Here is a 20,723-nt window from a genome sequence, read left to right on the forward strand (position 1 = left end):
CCCCACTGGGGATTGAGCCCACAACCCTGGCATGTGCCCCTGACTGGAATAGAATCCCAGGACCCCCCCACCCCCCCAACCCCTGGTCCACAGGCTGACGCTCTATCCACTGAGCCAAACTGGCCAGGGTTATTTTTTGTAACAAATTCCTAGAAGAGGAAATGCTGGATCACAATTTTTCAAGACCCTGGATACCCCTCACACTGCCTTCACGTTCAGCAGGACTGGTGTCCAATGCAAATCTGAAGGCCAAGAAGTTTTGGCTCAAATCGCTCTTAATAGTAACAGCTGTGTGTGTCCCAAACCCACCTCCACATCGAGACAAAGGCCACAGCCCTCCCGTGGGCGTGGTGACCTTTGTTTGCCCCAGAGAACTACCTGGGCCTGCCCGGGCCCAGGCCTGGTGAGTCAGCTGACCAGGAGCGGGCACCACCCTTCCAGGAGCAGGAACGCAGCTGCGACAAGGGCCACCACCTTCCAGGGAGGGAAACAGACTCTCTGGGCAGTGACTGGAGAAGGACGTGCAGCAGCTCCAGGCCTGCAGGTAAGATCTGCCTCCCCCCTTCACCCCAGCTCCCCCTATAGCCTGGGACCCAGATCAGCGAGATTTGTTCTCACCCTGCCCTGAGCGGTTTGGGATTCCCCAGGCAGTTTCTTTCTGGGAGCGAAATGTGAACTGGGGATTCCTCTTCTGACCCCAGCCCTGGGCCAGGTGTGAGGGCTGGGAGGTCTTTATCCTGACCAGGGCCCCAGCCTCCTTCTGCCTGCCTTTGAGGGTGCTCAGGGAGACGGGACCCACACTTCACTCCTTGAAGTGGGCCTTTGGAGACCAGGCAAAAAGAAGCCGATTTCCACAAGAACTGAGTGCAGGCCTCAGTTTCTGTTACTTACTTCTCTGCTGAGGCTGTTTCTACCCACAACCTCCCTACCACAGCCAGGAACATCTTGGGCCAGTGGCCTGACCCCTCTAAAACCTGGTTTCCTCACCTGGAGACTGAAAATATCCCTGACGTCAGGAGAACTGAGTGAGGTAATGGACATGAGGGGCCAGGACGGGCCCTCCACACAGGAGCCCCGGAGCTCCTCCCCTGAACCACTGACTGTCTCACTCGTCAGATGTTCCCTAAACACAACAGGCAGTCCTACCTCCGGCCGCTGCAGTGGCTCCCTCCTCGGCCTCAATGCTCTTCCCTGCCCTTCAGGCTTTTACTCGTCACCCCCCTCCCGCCCGCCCCCCCCAAGCAGTGAGGCTCTTCTAGACCTCCTGACACTCTGTACCCTCCACCTGACTTTACCTTTCTCCCCATCGCCCCCCCACCGCCTACAGCAGAAGCACTTCTTTATCCGCAGCTAGAAAGTTAGCACTCCTCAGGGGCTGATTTCGCTGGCACCTGGAACAGTGCTGGGGTGGAGGTGCTCAGTACATGCACTGAAGGAACAACAGCTAATGATTGCTGTGTGCCCTGCATGTGCCAGGTACTGTGATAAGTGCTTCCCATGCACAGCTTATCTCTTTTTAAGAATCTTTTCATCTCCACGATAACTGTGATGCCTGCACTGCTACCTATATTACAACAGAAATGACATTCAAAGGGGACTTGTCCATGCTTGTTCTCACAAGCCCAGCAGCCATCTGACCCGTCCTGCCTGCCACCAAGGTCCTTGCTCCTGCCCTGCCTCCCCTGGGCCTGGCTTGGGGAGCATCTGCATTCTCTGGAGAAGTCCCCAGCTTTTCTCTAGCAGGCAGTACACCCTGAGCGGAGGAGGGGTCTGTGCTGGTGGCCTAGCAACAGCCTCTTCCTTTCCGACTCACCACATCCCTGGGCTAATTTGGCCTTCCAGGAGCTATTCCTCTGACGCTCTGGCCCACGCTTCCCTCCTGCACACTGTCTTCTGAGATGGATGAGTTGTCCACAGAACAGGTGGGAGTCCCCTCGCCCCAGCTCTTGGGAACACAGTGTTCCAGAGGAGTGCTCTCACCCCAAATCCAGAGATGCGGCTGAACTCTGAGGACCCGGTTGCCGATTTGTTGTGGGTGTTGTTATTGCTTATATAAAAAAATACTGAGGCTCAGGGATGGACATTCTGCAAAGTGCAGTGGGAGAAGAAAATTCCTGTCAGAGGGGCTAACTGTGGGATTCCGTCAGCACTGAACTGAGCAAATTCTCCCATTGCCAGAGTGTGGGGCCAGACCTTCAATCTGCCTCACAGGCAGACTTACCTCCCTTTCTAGGCCCAGGGTATTTGTTCAAAGGACTTTTTGGGCTTTCTCTTCCCTCTGTGTCTGCTTTTCCATTTCTTTAAGAAATGGTAACTGGACGCCTGCTGGGTGCCAGGCCCTGGGCTCAGTACTGGGGATTCAGAATGAGCAACATTCTTGACCAGAGAGGGAAGACAGGCAAACAAATAGAGCACTGGAAATCCCACCCAGAAATGCCAAAGGCCTTGATCAGAGTAGGTGATTAATCAACATTAGTGCAGTAGATGTTGAATAGGTGAATATGAAATCCTGTGGTCTAGAAAAAGGAGGCTGAGGGTGTGGGCATTTTGGGGAAAATTTAGAATTGGAGTTCACCAGATGAATAACAAATTTAATTTGTTTCCCGTCCCCGAGCATCTGCATTCTCTGAAGAAGTCCTCAGGGGGAGGGAGAAGGTGTGAATGGCATTAAAGACAAAGGGCACAGCCATGAACAAGCAGGCTGAGTGTTAGGATCAGCTGCCTGGAATGAATGAAATGCAAGATGAGTGTAGAAGAGGGTGAGATTGGAGCTGTACCAGGAGTCAGGTCATGGGAATTTGAATACGAAGTTGGAGATTTATCATAAGGAGAAGAACTGGGTCAGGATGACTTCAAGAGCAGGTGCTGAGGAAAACTCCCAGGCTTCTGGCTTAGACCTTGGGTTGGATTTGGTGGGGCTGCTGAGGAAGGGCGGCAAAGCTGGGAAAGTGAGTTCAGGCTAGTAAAGATGTGGACGGCAGCTGGACTCCTGGCCTGGGGCTCCCTATCCCTGGAAGAGCACACCCCACTCCCACCCTCCGGAACCCTCCATACTTCAGTCTTCTCAGGGTCTCCTTCCTTCCTCCAAGAGGCCTTCCTCCTTGTCCTCGCCTTTTACCCTGCACTCCATAAACCCAACCGCCTGAACCCCTTGTGCTAGTAAAATGCAGTGGGTCCAATGTTGCTGTAGGAAGTGATCTGCTCGGCCAAGCACAAGTCCCCTAACCTGGGCAGCAGGGGCTCAAATCACTCGGTCACCCGGCTGGGAACACTGGGTGAATCAGTGCGGAGTGGGGCGAGGCACCTGCAGCTCAGGGCCAGGCAGGAGTCAGCCCCCCCACCCTCAAGGAACCGGTGAGAGAGTGGGCGGGTCGGTGACGTCACAATGGGTAGGAGCTAGTCGATCAAAGATGCTTCCAAATCGTAAGGAGCGAGGGTGTGTGTGGGTTAAGATTCCTTTTCAGTTTGAGCAACAGGCAGCGGAAAACGCAGCAGTGTTGACTTTGTCCGCCTCCTCGGCACAGAACCTTGTCAGCGGTGAGCAGCTCAACTGCACCCTGTTGCTTCGGAGGCAATAAAGGGCCCTCAGGGGTCCGTGGCCATGGGGCACACGCCCCTTTAAAGCTCGATTTGACCCGTAGCCTCCAGCCCGGTCAAGAGAGAACCGCGGAGCCTGGCCGACCCCTTCCTGTCTCTTAATCCGCTGCTTCACCTGATCTCTTTTTGTGGATGCCAGCGCCAGCTTCGGGCGCCTTGGGAAAGCGAGAGGCCAACGCTGACAGCGTGGCTCAGTGGTTGAGCGAGGACCTATGAACAAGGAGGTCCTGGTTCGGTCGGGGCACATGCCCGGGTTGCGGGCTCAATCCCCAGTGCTGGGCGTGCAGGAGGCAGCCGATCAGTGGTTCTCATCATTGCTGTTTCTCTCTCTCTCTCCCCCTTCCTCTCTGAAATCAACAAAAATATATTAAAAAGGAAGAAGGAGGCCGAGTGGATTCTAGTAACCAACCACGCCAACAACCCGCTCGGTGAGGAAGCGGGCATTTCCAGCCCCGCAACTGGAAAGCATTCTGGGAGGCGCCCGCAGCCCGCGCTGGCCGGGGTGGGCCAGACGCATGCGCCCTACACGCCACCGCGCACCCTAGCGGCCTGGCGGGGCCTCTGCGCAGTCGCCGTAGCCCATAGCAACCGGGAGAGGTCGCTTCCGGCGGGAATCCGAACTGCGTGGGGATTGGAGTCCGAGTGTGTGGAGGTCGATGGACGGCCTGACAGCCTGGGAGACGGGCCTGGGGTGGAGAACAAGCCCTCGGGCCGCCGGGGCTCTCTCTGGTGCCCCGGGCTTGGAGCCTGTGCTTGGCGGCTCCCACGTGACCGCGGGAACTGAGGCTGAGGGAGGGGCCGGGTTCGTCCACCGCGGCCATTTCCTCGGGTAAGAAATGGACAGGATGCCCTCCGTGCCTGAGTACGAAGGAGAAATGAGGGCAGTGAGAGTGATTTATAATAAAAGAGTATGCACTTCGCTACGTGAAAGCTCAGATTGGGCTACCCCCGGCCATGCTCGCACCTAACAAAATGATTACGTTTGGATTATTAAAGCACAACAGTCAACTGAATTTTGCCAACAGTTGATAGTTGACATTTAACGTTTGCGTGCAGGCGTGGAAGCGCTGTGGCAGCTGTAAATGCAGACCCGTAGGGGTGTGCTCTGGTGACGGGCCTGGGGTGAGAAGGCTCGACAGTGCTTTTCCAAAATGGCGAACAAAACGAAGTATAACTTCCCTCGATTAACCTGGTATATGCGCTTCTGGGTAATCTATTGTATGTTAAAGCTGGGGAAAATTTTGTATATATATATATATTTTTTAAATATATTTTATTGATTTTTTTTACAGCGAGGAAGGGAGAGGGATAGAGAGTTAGAAACATCGATGAGAGAGAAACATCGATCAGCTGCCTCCTGCACCCCCCCACGGGGGAAGTACCCACAACCAAGGTACATGCCCTTGACCGAAATCGAACCTGGGACCCTTGAGTCCTCAGGCTGACGCTCTATCCACTGAGCTAAACCAGTTAGGGCATATATTTTGCACCTGTATATAAAACAGGTTATAAGCAGGTGTTTTGCCTCCCTGAAGGTTTGCAGGACAGAGGACAGTTTATTGTGGTGAATTATTCTGTGCATTTGGGTCCAGATCTCTGCTCCCTGCTTCCTGAAGGCTAATAGTGTCCCTTCAAAATGCCCACACAAAATTCCACACAAAATTCTGGTTTTTGGAAAACCACTGATTTATTCAGTCAAATAAGTTTTGCCAGCATTCGCGTGCTGGGCACGTTTGGTGGGGAGGCATAGAGTGGTGAATGGGGCGGGCGGCGGGCGGGGTGGGGAGGGGGGAGGCCCCGCCCTTCTGAGGTTGGGTCCAGTGTGAGAAAATGCCCAGATAGTAATCATATAATATGCTAAGCAGCTCAGGTTAGGAACAAAAGAAGACCCAGCCAACTAGCAGAGGGTACCATGACCTCAAAAACCAGAGAAGTAGCATTTGAGCTGAGCCTTGACAGGGCGCCAGGCAGAGAGGGCGGCGGGCCAAGCAGAGGGACCAGCGTGACAGAGAGGGCCAGGGTCCCGGCGCACAGCAGACGCTCACATTCTGTGAGTGACCAGGTGGACGATTGAACGAGACAGCCATGCTTGCTGGCAGGGAGCCATTCTCCACTCTACCATGAACTGCTAAACACTGCTAAAAGGCAGGGGAATGCCTGCCTCTGGACACCCCCAGAGCCCCAAACTGCGTTGGGACCCCGAGCAGGTGACCGTGGTGGAAGGGACACTGACACAGAGGAAGGGTTGCGTGGTCCTGGCCTGGGAGTGATTTCCAGGAAGTGGCTCTCTGATTCTGCTCTCCCAGAGGGCAGCTGCTAAAAATATAACCCCTCTGTTGCTTCATGGTTGGGAAAAAAATCAGGGCAGGGGTAGCCTCTTACCGCTGTTCGTGTGAGATTCTGCTGGCACGGGGTGTTTTTGGCAGATGGTACCTGCTGAGGACTGTCCTAAGATAAAAACCTCCCAGAGTATGTGCACAGGGGGAGGCCACAGGCAGAGGGCGGCCCCCCCCCCCCCGCCACCCCCTGGCTGGTCTAACGGAGGTCAGAGTCAGTCTCCCTCTCGCCCCTAAGAAAATCCCTGACCTCATGAGGTGATCATTTCTTCCCCGAAGGCTGGGCGAGGGCAGGGATCTGGAGCTAAACCGGCTGGATGGGTACTGGGGCAAATAGGAAAGCGTGCACAGTCCCCTCTAGGGGGTAGGCTGAGTGTTGCTACGCACGACCCCTGCTCTGGCATTGCCAAATATTTTTATGGTTTTCCCTACAATTAGAAGTGAAGAATTTTATATTTCCATATTTTACAATGTTGGCACTAATTCAAATAAAAACACCGAAGCCTGTGAGAGGTGAACCAAACAGGGCTGGGACTGCGGGGCCTTGTTTCCATCTTCGGAAGGCGGGTGTCCTTAGGACATCCAAGCTTTAAAGCGAAAAGTGAGAGCCCAGGCAGAGTGCAGTGCTTCGGGCAGCATCATCGAGTTAGTGTCCGCGCTAGGGGCGAGGGCTCCATGACAAGGGACAAGGCCCAGTCCTGCCAATTTGGAGCTCCCAGTCGAACAGGTAGAGGGGCACTGAAAGGGGCAACTACAGGAAATGTGAGAGATCAGCAAGGGTAAGGACGTGGGTGGGGGTGGGGGGAGAGCACAAGTGAAGGCAGGCTTCCCGAGAGAAGAGTGCTCTGGTCTGGGAAAATGATGAGCGGTTAGCCAGGCAGGAAGTGGAAGGGGTGAGGAGTGTTCAGAGAGAGGGACTAGCATATGCAAAGGCCTGGAGACAGGAAAAAACTCGATTTGTTCAAGAATCTGAAAGGAGCTCCTTCCTCACATTTCACCTTGGAAGGAAATAAAGCATCACGTGTAATTCCTTGCTCCAAGGTCTTCCTGATTCTCCTCCGGGACTCTTAGAAGGTACTTGGGAAATGTTCATGGTGCTCCCCCAAGTCCCCTTTCCTTCCTCCCTTAGGAGCAATTCTCTGTTGAGGTTTTAACCCTTTGCACTCGCTAGCTTTTTTCTCGATTCCTTTATTCTACTCGGGATTTAATTTTTTAAATACCCCAGATTTTACAAAGTGCGGCAGTAGAATAAAAAACTGGAGTTTCTTTTCATACAAACTTATTTATTTGGATTTTTTTATATTTCAAATTATTGATACATTCAAAGAGTATAAAAAGAGCTGCTACCGATGCTAACCGTGTCGAGTCACACTCGACATCCGAGTGCAAAAGGTTAAATTCTGCTACAGTTTGTATGTCTGTTTTTAAGAATTTCCATTGGTCTCACTTCACCATGGCCAAGATCAAGGCTAGAAATGGGTTATACAGTAGGAACTCAAATGTCCAGAAGTGAAAAGGGGTGTGAGGGTGGGTGGGGTGGGGAAGGAATTCTAAAGGGCCTGCTGCCTTTCTGTTGTATACGAAGTCCCTACCCCGTGACACTGGACTGGATTCTGTGTAGTTGTGGGGCAGTGCTTTGCAAACCCCTAACATAGGCCGGTATGCAGCAGGTACTCACTACTGCACCTGTTGGATTGAATTTCGGTCTCATAAACATGTCTGATCTTTGAAACGGGAGGGAAGGATGTGGCCCCCAGTCCTGCTTTTCCTGGCCAGCATGTCCTGGGTGGTTCCCTGAGCCCAGGTTCTGTAGCCCAGAACCAACTGAATGTGGTGCGATGGAATTTTGCAAGGGTGAAGACCATGAGCTTGGGAACCAGACAGACTTGGGTACAAACCCCAGCTCCCCCATTTCCAAAGTGGGGGATAATTGTGCCTTCCTGCTATCCTTTTCATCCTGAGAGTGCTACATGGCTCATGTGGACAGAAGGTGGACATCGTGCCTCCTCTCAGCCCTTACTCCTCCTTACCTTCTGTGCCCCGCAGGGTGCTTCCAGGGGCAGCCATGGCCACCCTGTACCCCTCTCTGGAGGACCTGAAGGTGGACCAAGCCATTCAGGTACGTCACCGGCCCCTGTTAGCCTGGGCCCCCAATGGAGCCTTCAGGATCACCCCAGGGCAGCTAAGGGAGGCTTGGCTTGGACGTTGGTGGGTGCTTGGGGCCCCAGGCATGCAGGTCACCACGGAAGGGCCTGCTGAGTGGGGCAGGTGCCCAGAGGCCAAGGCAGTGGAGTCACAGCAGGAATGGAAACGGCCAGGCACCTGCGGCCAGGCCTCTGTCGTGCCTGCTTTGTCCCAGCCTTTCCTCCACCAGGTTCAGTCCACCCCACACTGTGGGGCAGGCTCTTGGCCTTCTCAGCCCCACAAGCCCCTCTTCCCTCCACCCCATCTGTGGTCTCAGGGAGTGTTGAGAGTTTGGGACTTTTTGACTGAGAACTTGGGCCCCCATGTTCTGGCTGCCTCAGGGAGAAAACGGGTCATTTGGTGGCTCGTAGAGAATGGCCACGAACCTCCCCCTAAACATGGACGTCTCAGAGACCACCTTTACACAGGACCTCAAAGGGCCATGGATGTCCTCCACCCCTCAGGCCCGCCAGCATACGTAATGCCTCGCCCCCAGGGTCCAAGGGTTCTGGGGTGGGGGTGGGGGTCCCAGACACAGCTGACCAGCACCCCTCACCTCTCCCCAGGCCCAGGCCAGAGACACCCCCAAGATGCCCATCCTGCCTGCGCAGGAGACAGCTGTCCCCCAGCCTCCAGGTGAGTGAGTGGGGTGGGGGTGCTCCTGACCGAGAGTGACCTCTTCTGGCATCTCCGAGTGCTGGTCTCTTGTCTGCTACTGTGCTGTGTGCTCTAGACACGTTCCACCTTCACCAGCACCCTTTGAGGGGCGCAGAGAAAACCGGCTGAGTGAGGCCCTCATTCCCTGCTGTGGGCCATCCTCCGTGGTGCTGCATGAGGGCCAGATGTTGTGGTGGCCCCTGGAGTGGTTCGTGGCAGTCTTGATTCAGGTTTTGTCGGCAAACGTGAACTTAGGCTCAATTCTCCCCTCCTCCCCGGGCACACTGTCCCCGGAGCTGAGCTGCCCCTGGGGCAGACGCCTGCTTCTGTGGATTTCTTAAGAGCAGGGCCTCATGGCCCCAGTGCCAGCCCTGTATTTTGTGTTGGCTGTCTGGCCGGTGCCAAGTAAAGTGGTACATGAGGCACTCGGTGTCCCAGGCTGCTCCTGGAGGGAGTAGGACCCCTGCCCCTCAGACCTCCCGGGGAGAGGACCACCTCACCAGCGCGTGTTCCTGCTTCCTCTCCCACACACCACATCCCTGGGATGCACTGTGTTCTCAGGGGTAAGCTGCATTCTTGGGAACTGACAGCATTCCCAGGCCGTTTCTTAGAAACGAGCCACCACATTGGAGCCAGGCAGTTGTGGCTAAGCTCACCTTGATAACACCTTTCTTCCTCCTTCTTCCTTTCCCATCAGTTTTGTACCCAAACCTGGCAGAACTGGAAAATTATATGGGTCTTTCCCTCTCCAGCCAAGAAGTCCAACAGAACCTGCCTCAGATTCCAGACGGTACCAGTGTAGGTATCTGTCTCTTGCCTGATGTGGGCACAGATCTTCCAACTCTCCCTCCTTCCTGGTCTTGCCATTGAAACATTCTTGCAGCCCCGTTTCTTGATGGTACTTTTCATTTTGAGCCCTCATTGTAAGTGTTGTGGGATTTCATGGGGTCCTGCGGGCCTTGGGGTTGGAGGGTCACGCCTGCCCTCTGACCCCTGGCTTCAGGCTGCTGAAGGAGAAGGGAGGACATTAAACTCAGCCTGCGTCTGGGAGCTTCTCATGAAGGGCTGCCTGTCGCTTGAGAGCAGCCGCATGGACAGGCAGAGGCAAGGTGGGAGGAGCTTGCCACCCAGCCCTGGTCCCCAAATTAAACCATATGGCTTGATTCCCGATCTCCATGGCTCAGGGGGCAAAAGAAATCCTGACAGAAACATTCACTCTTGAAAATGTGTCCACATACAGACTCAGTCCCCACGCAGACCCCTCCCAGGTATGTCCAGCACCCCTGCGGCCACTGTCAGTGTCCTTGTCTGCCAGTCTCAGCCTGAGCCCGTGAAAATCAATGGCAAAGTGCAGCGGGGACTCTTGCTGGGCCTGGAGGATTTCACGAGGGTGGTGGAAGTGATAATGAGAAATGCCACAGCCACATACAAAGCTTCTGACGGAGGATCTCACAGGAGAACACCAAAAGGATGAGGGCATGTGGGACCCTGAGGAAAACTAGAGACACCTGGGGTGTTTCTCTAAAATGACCCCTTGATAGTCATGCTGGGAAGTACACACAAAGTAAAGAAGGTCATGTTTATATAGTTCAATTTTAATCCATTGATTTAATCCCTCTGTTCCAATCATTAGGACATAAATGCATTTAACCTAAGTTTTGATAAAAATATGACAGATGAATGCATTTTATAGTATTTTAAAGTTTTGTTTTTATTTTAACTTTTTATTTTTAAATAATTATAGATCCACAGGAAGTGGCAAAGGACAGAGACAGGCACCGAAGATTGTACCCTTCACTCAGTTTTCCCAATGACTACGTCTTACATAATGATAGTATCATGTCAGAGCAGGCCTTTCATTGGTACAGTGTGTGTCTAGAGTTCTGTGTTGTCTTATAGACACCTGCATAGATTCCTGCAACCACCAGCACAATCGGGATATTTCATCCCCCGGCAAGGTCTCCTATGAGCTGCCCTATCATAATCCTGCCTGCCCTCCCCGCTCACTATTCTTCACCCCGGCAATCACTCTTCTCTCTCCTGTCCCTATAACGTCGTCATTTCAGAACGTCACGTCAGTGGAATCCTACAGTGCGTGACCTTTTTACTCAGCATAAGGCCCTGGAGATGCTTCCAGCTTGTCAGGTGTATCGGTAGTTCACCCCTTTTTATTGCTGCACAGAGTCCATGGTGTGGATGTGCCGCAGTTTGCTTAACCTGTTGAGGGGCATTTCAGTTGTTTCCAGTTTCTGTTTACAAAGGAAGCTGTTGTGATGTTTGTAGACAGGTTTTGTATGAACCTAAGTTTTTATTTATCTGGGGTAAATGCCCAGGAGGGAAATTGCTAGGTTGTATGATAAATGAATGTTTACATGTTTAAAGAAATCGCTAAACTACTTCTAGAGTGGTTTGACCGTTTTATTTTCCTGTTAGGAACACACGGCAGCCCCAGTTTCTTCGCATCCTCACTACATTTGGTTTTATCGCCATTTTTAGTATTAGCTGTTATGATGGGTGTTTATTGGAATCTTATAATTTGCATCTCCCTAATGGCTAGTGATGTTGAACATCTTTCCATGATCTTATTTACTATCTATACTCTTTCCAGCAAAATGTTTCCTCATATCTTTTGCTTATTTTCTAAATGGATTGTTTGCTTTTTTTAAGTCAAGTTTTTTTTTTAAAATATATTTTATTGATTTTTTACAGAGAGGAAGAGAGAGGGATAGAGAGTTAGAAACATCGATGAGAGAGAAACATCGATCAGCTGCCTCTTGCACACCCCCTACTGGGGATGTGCCCACAACCAAGGTACATGCCCTTGACCGGAATCGAACCTGGGACCTTTCAGTCCGCAGGCCGAAGCTCTATCCACTGAGCCAAACCGGTTTTGGCCAAGTTTTGTTTTTTTTGGGTAATCCTCAAATAAAAAAAATTCGGATATTTTTTCCTTTGCTTTTCAGAGAGAGTAGAAGGAAGGGAGGGAGGGAGTGAGAGAAACATTGATGTGAGAGAGACACATGGACTGGTTGCCTCCCAAACTTGCCCTGACTGGAGGTGGGAAGTTTACCCGACACCGAGGTATGTGCCCTCGACCGTGCCCTTGACTGGGAATTGAACCCGCCACCCTTCAGTGCACAGGCCAATGCTCTAACCACTTAGCACACTGGCCAGGGCTAAGTCAAGTTTTGAGAGTTCTTTGTTCTAGAGTCCTTCATTAGATATGTGGTTTGTAAATATTTTCTCCCAGTGTGTAGCTTCTGTTTTCATCCTATTAAAAGGGTCTCTTGCAGAGCAAAAGTTTTAATTTTGATGGGTTCCATTTATTGATTTCTTTTCTTTTGTGGGTCATACTTTGCTGTCCTAAAGAATTTTCACTAAGCCCTAGGTCCTGAAGAATTTTTCCTGTTTTTCTTCTAAAACCATTATAGTTTTATGTTTTACATTTAAATTTATGATTGAATTTGAGTTAATTTTTATATAAGGTGTGGGGTAAAGATCAAAGTTCACATTTTTGCTATGGATGTTCAATTGCTCTTGTACCATTTGTGGAAAAAACTATTCCTTCTTCATTGAACTACTGCTCTTGCATCTCTGTGAAAACAGCTGGCCCTACTTATGTGAGGCTGTTTCTGGATTCTCTGTTCTGTTTCATAAGTGTCCATCCCTCCACTAACACCACACTGTCCTGATTACTTAGCTCTGTAATGAGTCGTGAAATTTGGTTGAGTGTGTCTTCTCACTTTATTCTTTTTGTCAGGATAGTTTTAGCTATTCTAGTTCCTTTGTCTTTTCATATGAAGTTCAGATTAACCTTGCCTAAATCTAGAAAACATCTTACAGGGATTTTGATAGAAATTACATCTGTATTATCAACTGGGGACATTTGACAGTTTTTCTATGTTCTTCAAATCGATTAATCTCTATGTTTATTTAGACCTTCTTTGATATCTTTTATCAGTGTTCTGTAATTTTCAACATACAATTCCTATACATGTTTTGTTAGATTTACAGCTTATAAGCTTTTTTTTTTTTAAATCCTCACCTGAGGATATATTTTCCATTCATTTTTTTTAGAGAGAGTGGAGGGGAGGGTGGAGGGGCACAGAGAGGGAGGAGAGAGAAACATCGATGTGAGAGAAACATACACATTGATGTGTTGCCTCCTGCACACACTCTGACCAGGGGTCAGGGATTGAGCCTGCAACCGAGGTACATGCCCTTGACCCAAAATCTAACCCACAACCCTTCCGTCTGACACACTAACCACTGAGCAAACCGGTCAGAGCTTATAAGCTTTTTGGAGTGGTCATAAGTGGTATTGTATTTTTAATTTAGGTTTCCACAGGTTCATTGCTAGTATATTGAAGTACACTTGATTTTTGTATGTTGATCTTGTGTCCTGTGACCTTGCTGAACTCATTTATTAGTTTAAGGAGTTTACTCATAGATTCCTTGGAATTTTCTAGTAGGCCATAATGTCATCTGCAAATAGGGACCATTTAATTTTTCTTTTCTGATCTGTATATCTTTTATTTCCTTTTCTTGCCTTATTGCTCTGGCTAGTTCTTTCAGTACTATATTTAATAGTAGTGGTGGGCTTGGACATGTTACCTGTTCTGGATCTTCGGGGGAAAACATTCATTTTTATTTTTAGACAAAAATCAAACTGAGCCCACTTTTTCCCGTTGGTCACTATTGCTGTTTTGTAATTTTACTTACTTTTATTTTAAAGTGAAATTTACCTGATATCAATTAGCCTTGGAAAATGAGGGCCTCTTTTCTGTATAGCCTGCTCTTTCCTCATTTTCCTGGCTGTTTTTCAAGGCCGTGGACTTGGATGCCCCCTAGTGGCTTCATGGAGTCATGTCCTCTCTGGGCTCCAGCCGATAAGTGTGTGATCTGCTGGTGGGAGAGGCCCCAGGGACCATTCCATCCTCCTTTCCCCATCACTTCGAGGCCCGCTGACCCCCTGCTCCCCTGGTGTCTGCAGACAGTGGTCTCTGGCCCCTTGCCGGGCCAGGTGGTGGCGCCGGTGTCCGGGAACAGCCTGGGTGTGCGGCGTGCGGAGATCAAGCCCGGGGTGCGTGAGATCCACCTCTGCAAGGACGAGCGTGGCAAGACGGGGCTGCGGCTGCGGGCCATCAACAAGGTGGGGCTGGCGGGCTGGCGGGAGCGGGGGTGGTGGACAGCACCCGTAAGCAGCCTGAGCCGCCAGAGCCCCGCACCTTCGGGGCTTTGGCTGCACAGCCCAGCAGCTGGGGAGGGCATTGCGGGGTGGGGGTGGGGAAGATGCAGAGGGTGCTGGGAGCAAGGCTCACCTAACTCCCCATCCTCTTAGCCCCTCCCCCAAGGCCCGAGGCCTGGCACTGGATTGCGGCCTGGACCCACCAGCTGCCTCTCAGGCTCCTGTTGCTCAGAGCCGCCTTCCCCATGTCCCCCAATTCACAGGGATCTGGCTGCCAGGCGGCTGTCCGTAGGGCCTTGATGCCATTGGGAGAGGCCTGCGGGCCAGTGCTTGCGGGTGCAGCCTCCAGCCAGGGTTGAAACTCTGCCTCAGCTGCTCCCGGGCTGTGTGGCCTGGGAGTTTCCTCACCAGGAAAATGGGGAACCAGTGTACCTGCTGGCAGAGCTGTAGTCTCCGCACCCTGTAGGCCCCAGAGCATCAGGAGGAGACAACTCCTAGGAGGAGAGACTGGGCTCCGGTGGGCGAGCTGACTGGGCCCTGCCTCTCCCAGGGCCTCTTCGTGCAGCTGGTACAGGTCAACACCCCTGCTTCCCTTGTGGGGCTGCGCTTTGGGGACCAGATCCTGCAGATTGATGGGCGCGACTGTGCCGGCTGGAGCACAGACAAAGCCCACCGGGCCGTGAAGAGGGCTTCGGCAGAGAAGATCGTCATGGTTGTTCGGGACAGGTGAGCGCCAGAGGCAGGAGCTTCTCGGTCCGCCTGCAGCCACGACCCAAGCCCAGCTCACGTCCCTCTCCGCAGGCCTTTCCAGCGGACTGTCACCCTGCACAGGGACAGCACCGGCCACGTGGGCTTCGTCATCAAGAAGGGGAAGGTGGTCTCCGTAGCCAAAGGGAGTTCTGCGGCTCGCAACGGGCTCCTCACCGACCACTACGTGTGTGAAGTGAACGGGCAGAATGTCATCGGGCTGAAGGTAGGCTGCAGGGCGGGAGACTGCTGGGCGGGGGAGGGCCCTGTCTGTGGGCGCCACCCGGGCTCGTTTCTCCGTCCTAAGGTTGCTGCGAGGGGTCGGTTAGACAGTACACAGACCTTTGGGCACATGGTCAGTGCTCAGTGAACATTAGCTATTGACCTAACACGTGGAGGTCAAAGGTGTGACAGAAAGAGGGGTGATGGCATGTGAAAGGCCTCAGGTGCCCAGGTGGCTACGGGCTGCATGAACGCCTCTGCTTTGTGTGGTACTTCTGGTTGCATCCTAGATCACGTGGCAGGAAGGTCTTTGAAAACCGTTCTTCAGAAATCCATTTCTGACCTCTGTTCATTTTTTGAGGGGATGTGTGTAGCGACTTTTATTTTTGAAAAATAGAGTGGTCTCGAGTCAGTGCTATGGGCATGGACTGCAGGTGGGTGCCTTCAGGGAGTGGGCCACAGAGGATGCCGAGTCACGTGACTTTTGGTCCCTGAACAAGTGAAAGTAATTTTGTCCTAACGTGATGCTGCTCCCTGGATAAGAGTGGTTCTCATCCCAGGTGTGACTTGATGAGGCCCTTCCCCTCCTGCAGCCAGGGCTCTGGGCTCACAAGGCAGGTCCCCCTGCAGAAGGGGCCGGGGTGGTGGCATTCATTCCGCAGCTTTTAGGCCAGGTCTCCACCCCTCACAAGGGCCATCACCAAGCCATTCCTGTCACATCTGCTTCCCTGTGCCTGGCAGTCTCCCCCGCCTTCCCCGGAGGCAGGTTCAGCTCATTGTGATCAGGAAGTGCTTCCTAATGTCTGTCCTAGGTCCTTCCTGCTGCATCTCTCCCCTCAGGGATCAGGCGGGACAATAGACCGGAAAAGCTGATACACTGGTACCAATTCAGAGCAGCCGGCTCTCGCATGTTAATGCATTCGTCCTGTGAGAGCTTTGGCGCTCATGGGCCCGGACCTGAGAGCAGTCATTGTACAGGTGCCGCCCACCTCTCCTTGCGGATGGCTCAGGCTGCGTTACGGGCTCACCGTTACCCTGCCAAACCAAGCGTGTGAGGCTCTCAGGACTGGGCTTGTCCCTTTGTCAGTGGCCACAGATAGCTCTGCTACCTGAGATGATCTCTTCAGAGTCCCTCTGCTTTCCCTCTGTGGCCTCACTGGTCCTCTCCAGCACGCCTTCTCCCCCTGATCCTGGGACAACCAGACAACAGAAACCAAGCTGGAGACGGGAGAGTCAAGGCCTCTGGTCTCGGGTCTCGGGACGGGCCAGGGCTCTTCGGCGGCCATCGCTCTCGCGGTTGGGCTGCTTGGCTCGCTGCATGGAGACTTTGTGCTCCCAGCATCTCATCGGCTTCTGGGGCCTTTCCTCTTCACGGAGTGAGATGTAAGAGGAAGCGGCCGTGTGCGCAGCTCAGGCTGGCCGGCCAACGGGCTGGCGGGGGTGGTGCACCCAGTGTCCCCCACTGCATGGCTGTCTTCTTCCTGCGTTGGGGCCGGAACCCGAGTGTGGCCGGGTCCAGGGAGGTGGGATGGAAGATGTGGCTGGTGGATTCCGGGGCCTCTGTGGGTGAGGGGAGGAGAGTAGTTCCGTTTGTAAGGCCCACGTGACTGGCCCTCGAGGCGAGGGTGGGCAGTGGCCCATTTCACAGAGGGGAGCCTCAGGGGAGGTCCACGTTCTTGCTCAAGCAGGGCCTCACCCAGGCGTCTGCCTGGGACTCTCCCGAGGGCAGCCCTACCCCTGAAGCCAGGTGCCAGTGGCTCCCTAGCAGAGGCCACACTGACCCCATCCATAGCGTTGCCTGCGGAGTTACCCCTGGCCCCAGGGTGACCGCTCGCTCGCCTCCTCTCCAGGACAAAGAGGTCACGGAGATTCTGGCCATGGCCGGGAACATCGTCACCCTGACCATCATCCCGACCGTGATCTACGAGCACATGGTCAAAAAGTAAGGCTCTCCCTCGCTTCTTCCCCTCACCTCCCCGCTTCCTCAAAGCTCACGCAGTGCACAGCCTGCTCCCCCCACCCCCTCCCTTCAGCGTGGCGGGTGGCTTCTGGTGATTGGGGAATCTTAGGAATAAAAGTGGAGGCCACAGGGAGGCACAGGCCGCGGGGAGGGGGGAAGGTACTGCCCGTTGTGGCCACTGTCGCCGTTGCTGTATCTAGGTTGTCCCCGACCCTGCTCCGCCACACCATGGACCACTCCATCCCAGACGTCTGACGTCACGGGCAGCTCCGCCCCCCACCTCCCGCAGGAACGGAGGCCTGCGGCCTGGGGCCGGCGTGTCCAAGGGGGTGCGCTCCGGCGGGGTGAGGCAGAGCACGTCCTCATGTGTGGCACAGGCCTCCTTGGAGCCTGACTCTTGCCTGGACTAGGGCCGCGCCAGGGCCACAGGCAGCGGCTCTCCGTGTGGGTCTCACTGCTGGCCGCGCCCGGCTCCGTGCCTCTGGAAGGTGCGGCTGGGTCCCTTCCGAGACGTCCCCTCCACCAAAAGGACAGCCCACATGAGGACAGAGCACATTCCTGGTGAGAATTTCCCTGTACTTGATCTTCGACACACACTGCACATGGTGTAACTCCTCACTTCTTTTGAATAAAGCTTTGATTTTAAATAAAATTCCTTCCTCAAAAGTCATTGAGAAGTTCAGCATTTCAGCCCCAGGACATGCCAGGCTGGTTTCTTCCAAGCAATCGTGAGACCAAGGCCTTGCCTACGCGTTGCCTCTGAGAGCCGTTAGTGCTCTGACCCGTCATGGCTGCCTGCCCGTCTGGGGAGGGACGTCTAGAGCGAGGGACCGGCATGGGCACTGGAAGAGGGACCAGCTTTGGACACCCCTGCTCACCGGCCAGACTGCTTGTCACGTGCAGAACGGGCGTGAGAACTAGTGAGGGGAGGAGGGATGGGATGCACGACAGGGTCTGACACCCAGGGCCACCGAGGGAGGTGCTTCTAGATCCTTGTCCCCCCCGGAGGGGCGTGGGCCCCAGCTGCCACGCAGCTGCACGGCAGAGCGGAACCACCCGCAGCTCGTCTCCCCTGACCCGGAGGAGAGCTCTGCCAGGTGCACGTTCTGCCTCCCACACGGGGGGGGGGGGGGGGGGAGGCGGGGGGGGGGAGACGACAGCTTGAGCCCCCCTCAACCCCCACCTCAGAAAAAAGACGACATCAAGGAACAGGCCGAGGGTCGTGTGTGTTTTCATGCTTTAATTCAGAGCCGTCTGCTGCAGGTACAACTCTGAACGAAAGTTCAAAGGAGACAAAAGTGAATGCCCCTCCCCACCTCCCCCCTTCCCGGGCCCCCTGAATTCTGTCAAGGGGATGGCCGAATATGAGTGTGCACTGTGACTGGGTGCACTGTGCCCCTGGTCAGAGAGGGGATCATGAGGTCCCTGGGCAAAGGCCCCTCCCAGACCTTTGCCCAGAACCTTGTCCTTTGCCCACCCCTCCCCCAGGCGCTGTCCGCTACCCGTGCTGCTGTCAGCCGGCTGTGCGAGTGGTGCCTGGGAGGGTGTTCAGTGAAAAGCTAAGTTATCCCCTTGGGAGATAGGCAGCACTCTCCGCCCGAGCCAGCTGTGTGTGCAGAGTCCTGGCCCGACTGGTTCCTGCCTGAGCCTGGACCAGAGGAGCAGCAGGGCCGCTCCGGCCTGGACCCTACAATGAAGAAGCCACTTTCCCCGCTGGGCTCCAAGGGGCCGGCGTTTCCAGAAAGCGACTCCCGGGAACACTGTGCCGCAGGACCTGGCCATCAGCTCTGGCAGAGGCTGGCGAGGGCCCATGGATTTCTGCTCCAGAGGCAGAGGGCGGCGGGAAAGGTCACAGCCCAGCGGGAGGAGGTATTAAGCAGACATTTGCAGAACGAGCCCTCAACAGCCCGGGCCCCTGGCCTTGCCCCCCGCCCCACATTCCGCCCTGCACAGTCGGGGGGACAGGCCCCCCTCCACCGCCTGGAGCCGCACAGGTAGCGCTGCACCTTTTGCATAGATGCGGACACTGAGCACACACACGCATACACGCCGGAGCCCTGCGGGGCCACTGACCAACAGGGTCCCCGGGTCTGTCTCGGGGCTGCCGGTAAGCTGCCTCCTCCACTAACACGAAGGAGAAACGCCCGTCGAAGGCCCCACCAGACCCCTCCCTCCCGAGAGAGAGGACCCTCAGTGCTGAGAGCAGGGCCCCTGGGACCCTGACAGGCACGTCTCCGGCCAGAGGAGGCACAGAGGGTGGCGGCTGGACCCACTCACCTCACCCAGAGGCCTTGGGTCCGAGCCCGGCCAGCCCTTCAGCAGAGGCTTCTCTGGCAGCAGACAGCGTGGAGTGTGGCCCCAGCCCTGACCACATCCACCAAAACGTAAGACACGACAGGAAGGCCACAGACAGCAAGACACGGACAAGAGCAGAGGGGCTCTGCAGCGCCACTCAATTCCAGGGGTGAGAAACAGACAGACTTTACGTTGTCCAACAGTCATATGCTGATTTCCTCAGCACAGCTTTGCCTGTTTCTAAGGAGACACTAGGCGGCCCGTGAGCACACGGCGCAGGAGGCTGGGTCCCGGCCAGTCCGGCTTGGCTTTGGATTGGGCTTGTCCTCCCTCCATGCCACGGCCCCGGCGTCCCTGGGCAGCCCGGGCCAGGCCCCAGGAGTTCGGGTTCGTTCGGCTGGGGTGGGAGGTGCCCCACAAAGGAAGGCTGGCCTGAGGCCTGACCGAGGAGGGGGAGCTTTGGAGGCACAAAGCGCGTGGCAGAGGGGGCTGCTGCCCCAATGGCTGGGCCGGCTGCCCACTCCCAGTGCATGCAGGTGCTGCCCCCGTAAGGGGAGGGCGCAGAAAGGAGGGGCAGAGCCCGTGAGTCAGGCAACGGCTGCTGGAGCAGGAGGGGTGGGCAAGCAACCTTGGCAGAGAACCAGAGTGGCCAGAGGGGTGAGTAGGACACAGGGTCCCACCAACCCCCCCAGGTGTGGGGCTTAACTCTGAAGAGTGGGTGGGACAACCAGAGGGGGTAAGCCTGAAGGGAAAAAGGATCGGGTTTACTTTGTAAAATAATCTATATATATATAAAAGGCTAAGTGACTGTCTGACCGGCAGTTATGATGCGCACTGACCACCAGGGGGCAGGTGCTCAATGCAGGAGCTGCCAAGCTGTGGTGACTTGGCAGCAGTGGTTCTTGGGTGATGCCCCCCGGAACCAGAGAGGAGGGAGCCCGATTCTGGGGTGCATCACCCGAGAACCGCCCTCTCGCAATCCGGGACCCCTCGGGGAATGTCAGAGAGCCGGTTTCAGCCTGATCCCCATAGGCCAGGCCAAGGGACCCCACCTGCCAGAGGGTCCCTGCTCACTCCACAGATGCCCTTCGAGCCACGGCACTGCCCGAGGTGCGGCCAGCCGGGGAGGGACCACGGGAGGTTGGCTCCAGGGCGTGTCTGGCCTGTCTCACCCAGTCCCGCCCCACTGGCCACCTTCTAATTAATTTCCTTTCAATGTGCACAAATCTGTGCACTGGGGCACTAGTAATGGTAATAAAATGTTAGCAGCTTTTCTGGGGGCCCTGATGTGATCCTGGGGAAGGAGGGAGGACAGTGAGCCTTCCCAGGCTGGGCTCGGGCTGGGAGTAGGGAGGCTGCAGCCCCGCCCGCCCCCCCCCCCCCCCCCCCCCCCCCCCCGCCCCAGGAAACACCCAGGCACCTGCTTTGGCCTGGATGACAGCATGGCTTCAGTTCCGTTTTGCCATTCATCCTGCAGTAATTCCCCCTGAGGCAGATGAGTCTAAGATCCAGGAATCCTCACCCTAGACAGTAAGCA

General features: G+C 54.7%; 1 protein-coding gene across 4 annotated transcripts; it reads left to right on the plus strand.

Annotated features, from left to right (window-relative positions):
* Positions 1-432: 432 nt before the first annotated feature.
* SDCBP2 (syndecan binding protein 2) lies at positions 433-17,543 on the plus strand. 4 transcript variants are annotated; one of them, XM_054724220.1, is made up of 10 exons: positions 433-544; positions 3,973-4,426; positions 7,980-8,052; positions 8,684-8,753; positions 9,472-9,572; positions 13,768-13,926; positions 14,513-14,688; positions 14,764-14,935; positions 16,782-16,873; positions 17,092-17,543. In XM_054724220.1, exons 2-10 carry the CDS (start codon positions 4,254-4,256, stop codon positions 17,144-17,146), a joined length of 1,071 nt encoding a protein of 356 aa, XP_054580195.1. In that variant the 5' UTR covers positions 433-544; positions 3,973-4,253; the 3' UTR covers positions 17,147-17,543. The 4 variants fall into 4 exon arrangements, with proteins under 4 accessions (XP_054580195.1, XP_008139217.1, XP_054580196.1 ...); XM_008140995.3 differs by lacking the exon at positions 3,973-4,426; XM_054724221.1 differs by lacking the exons at positions 433-544; positions 3,973-4,426 and adding an exon at positions 3,515-3,537.
* The last annotated feature ends 3,180 nt before the right edge of the window (positions 17,544-20,723 follow it).

The sequence above is a fragment of the Eptesicus fuscus genome, chromosome 12, assembly GCF_027574615.1.
Source record: "Eptesicus fuscus isolate TK198812 chromosome 12, DD_ASM_mEF_20220401, whole genome shotgun sequence".
NCBI classification, from domain to species: domain Eukaryota; kingdom Metazoa; phylum Chordata; class Mammalia; order Chiroptera; family Vespertilionidae; genus Eptesicus; species Eptesicus fuscus.

Excerpts from the sequence above, each read along its gene's own strand:
- SDCBP2 (XM_054724220.1), top strand. The coding sequence starts at position 4,254 with ATGGACGGCCTGACAGCCTGGGAGACGGGCCTGGGGTGGAGAACAAGC. Across the intron at positions 8,754-9,471 it reads AGCTGTCCCCCAGCCTCCAG|TTTTGTACCCAAACCTGGCA; the intron begins GTGAGTGAGTGG and ends CTTTCCCATCAG. Across the intron at positions 16,874-17,091 it reads TACGAGCACATGGTCAAAAA|GTTGTCCCCGACCCTGCTCC; the intron begins GTAAGGCTCTCC and ends TGCTGTATCTAG.